At 41.1% G+C, this 2,141-nt stretch overlaps 1 protein-coding gene across 1 annotated transcript in view; it reads right to left on the bottom strand.

Moving 5' to 3' along the window:
- The window catches only part of LOC107685859 (putative solute carrier family 22 member 31), a 25,580-nt gene that overhangs the window by 13,532 nt on the left and 9,907 nt on the right, over window positions 1–2,141 (bottom strand). Inside the window, exon 5 of the mRNA XM_016482594.1 lies at window positions 1,986–2,131. Coding sequence (XP_016338080.1) covers window positions 1,986–2,131 — 146 coding nt within the window. The remainder of the gene's footprint in view (window positions 1–1,985; window positions 2,132–2,141) is intronic.

Here is a 2,141-nt window from a genome sequence, read left to right as displayed (position 1 = left end):
CCTTTGAAATTTTTTTGTATCCATCTCCTGACTTGTGCCTGTCCACAACTTTATCCTGGAGATCTTTTGACAGTGCCTTGCCACTAGGGCTGTGACGGTGGCAGATTTTTACCACCGCGGTGGTAATGGACCAACTACCGCCGGTGGAGCGGTGTTGATTAAAAAAAAATAAATAAAAAAAAATAAAAATAATAATATATACATATTAGTGGTGTCAAAATTAGCGCGTTAACGTGTTAAAATATTTAACGCAATTAACGCAGGGGCAGGGCTAGGGTTGGCCACCCCACTCACAACTGCTGCTTCTGTCACTTTTTTTTTTTTTCTCTTAACAAGAAGTGCATTTATTCAGTCGCAGAACGCTCGCTCCTCTTCACTTCGGTGCCAGGTGCGAGTCAAGCGAGCGCGGAAACGGTACTGTGCTCGAAGCGCATGCTCTTCAATTGCACGCACAAAGGCGCCGGTGCGCACTGTCGCCTGTATCCTTTCATATCAAAGCACGAAATAAACTACGTGCATGCAATGCCGTGGTCAGTTAAGTCATGAAGTTACCAAAAAGGCGATTAAAGCTGCCTTAAAACTGTGCATGCATGTAATATATTTTATATGAGTCACATTTAAGAACATGTCTCTGAAATGGTTTTCAAAACTGTCCTGGAGCAGCCCAGCACGGTCTCATTTATCTAACACACCCGATTTAACTCGTCAGCTCATGTTTATTTTAGCACTTCAGTCAGTGAATACGCAGCCTGCAAAACACTAAAATAAATATCAAAGAAATAATACAGTTAAACAAGAAAGTAGCCTAAATAATAAAGTTAAATACACCCTTGTCTACAGGACGCGAGCTGCGCGGTGCGACAAAATACTATAAAACTCATTATAATCAGTGATGCTACACTGGATGCGGCACAACACGACATGACAAATACCCGACAGTAAACTGCCTCGTTCTATTTATGAGGTACTGACACAGAGTTCAAATGTCCTGTGCAGACACTAGACAGACTCAAGCTGCTGCGACGCGGCGGTGTCGTGTCCGGTGTAGACACGGTTCACTGTTCCGCTACTGTTATTACTGTTATTACACTTGTATACAAAACTTCGTATTATGCTTGTTATAGAGTGCGTGACGTCACGTGCACTACCGCCAGTGGCAGTAGACAACCGCGGTGGCAAGCGACCACCGCGGTGACGCGGTTGTCACAGCCACCGTCACAGTTGCCACCCATAGTGGATTGTTTGCTTCAGTTGCACTACCAAGAACTGAAATGCTCCAGGAAAGATATTTTCATGCTGAGCTAATCAAAATGAGCACAGCTGATCACAGTTGAAAGTCAAATGGCTTTGTGTGCCATTGAGAAGGTGATTAGCTACACCTGATTGAGTTTACAAGTAATTTTAGGAGGGGGTGATTCTTTTTCCAAGTGATTCTATTTTTTTTTTCTCTGACATGTTGGTGTTATATCTTTCACTTGGATGTTATACAACATTACTTGGAGTAAATACATCTGGATAAAATAAAAACTGTGTCTGTCTTCATTTCAGGCTGCAAAGCAACAAAATATAATTATTTTAAAGGGGGGTGATTATTTTCTATACCCACTGTAGGGACTAATGAACACACATTGAGAAATGTATTTAAGTGCAAAGTATTGAAAGTCAAAATGTGTAAGTAAAGTTCTGTATAAACATTACTGTGTTGTAAGCGTGTCCCATTGGGTAATCAAAAGTTCTATAAACACTTGCAGGCTTCAAGCCCACTTGGGCCAAATACAGGAATACAGGAAATAGTGTGGGTATTAGGACAGGCCAGCTGAATCTCGGGTTTATGTATATACAGTATACAAGAGAATATTTAAATTATATTTCTATTTAAAACCCACACAACATGAGATTATAAATTTTTTTTTTTAATTAAAACTACTACTGATTGAAGCACTTTTTAGATCAGTAGCTGATGTTTGTAAGGCTGAGATTCTTACCTGACAGCAGTGTTTCGGCAGGGTAGAGCTCATCACTAACACACATGCCATTTCGTGCTGAAAACGACTGGAGACACTTCTTTGCTTGAGAAATCTGAGATGTAGCTATGAGCCAACGAGGAGATTCTGGGAACACTGAAGCACAGCTGTTGGCAC

The sequence above is a fragment of the Sinocyclocheilus anshuiensis genome, unplaced genomic scaffold, assembly GCF_001515605.1.
Source record: "Sinocyclocheilus anshuiensis isolate Anshui unplaced genomic scaffold, SAMN03320099.WGS_v1.1 scaffold1018, whole genome shotgun sequence".
Classification (NCBI taxonomy): domain Eukaryota; kingdom Metazoa; phylum Chordata; class Actinopteri; order Cypriniformes; family Cyprinidae; genus Sinocyclocheilus; species Sinocyclocheilus anshuiensis.
Note: the sequence above shows the minus strand (reverse complement) of the source record. Positions and strands in the feature narration are given on the sequence as shown.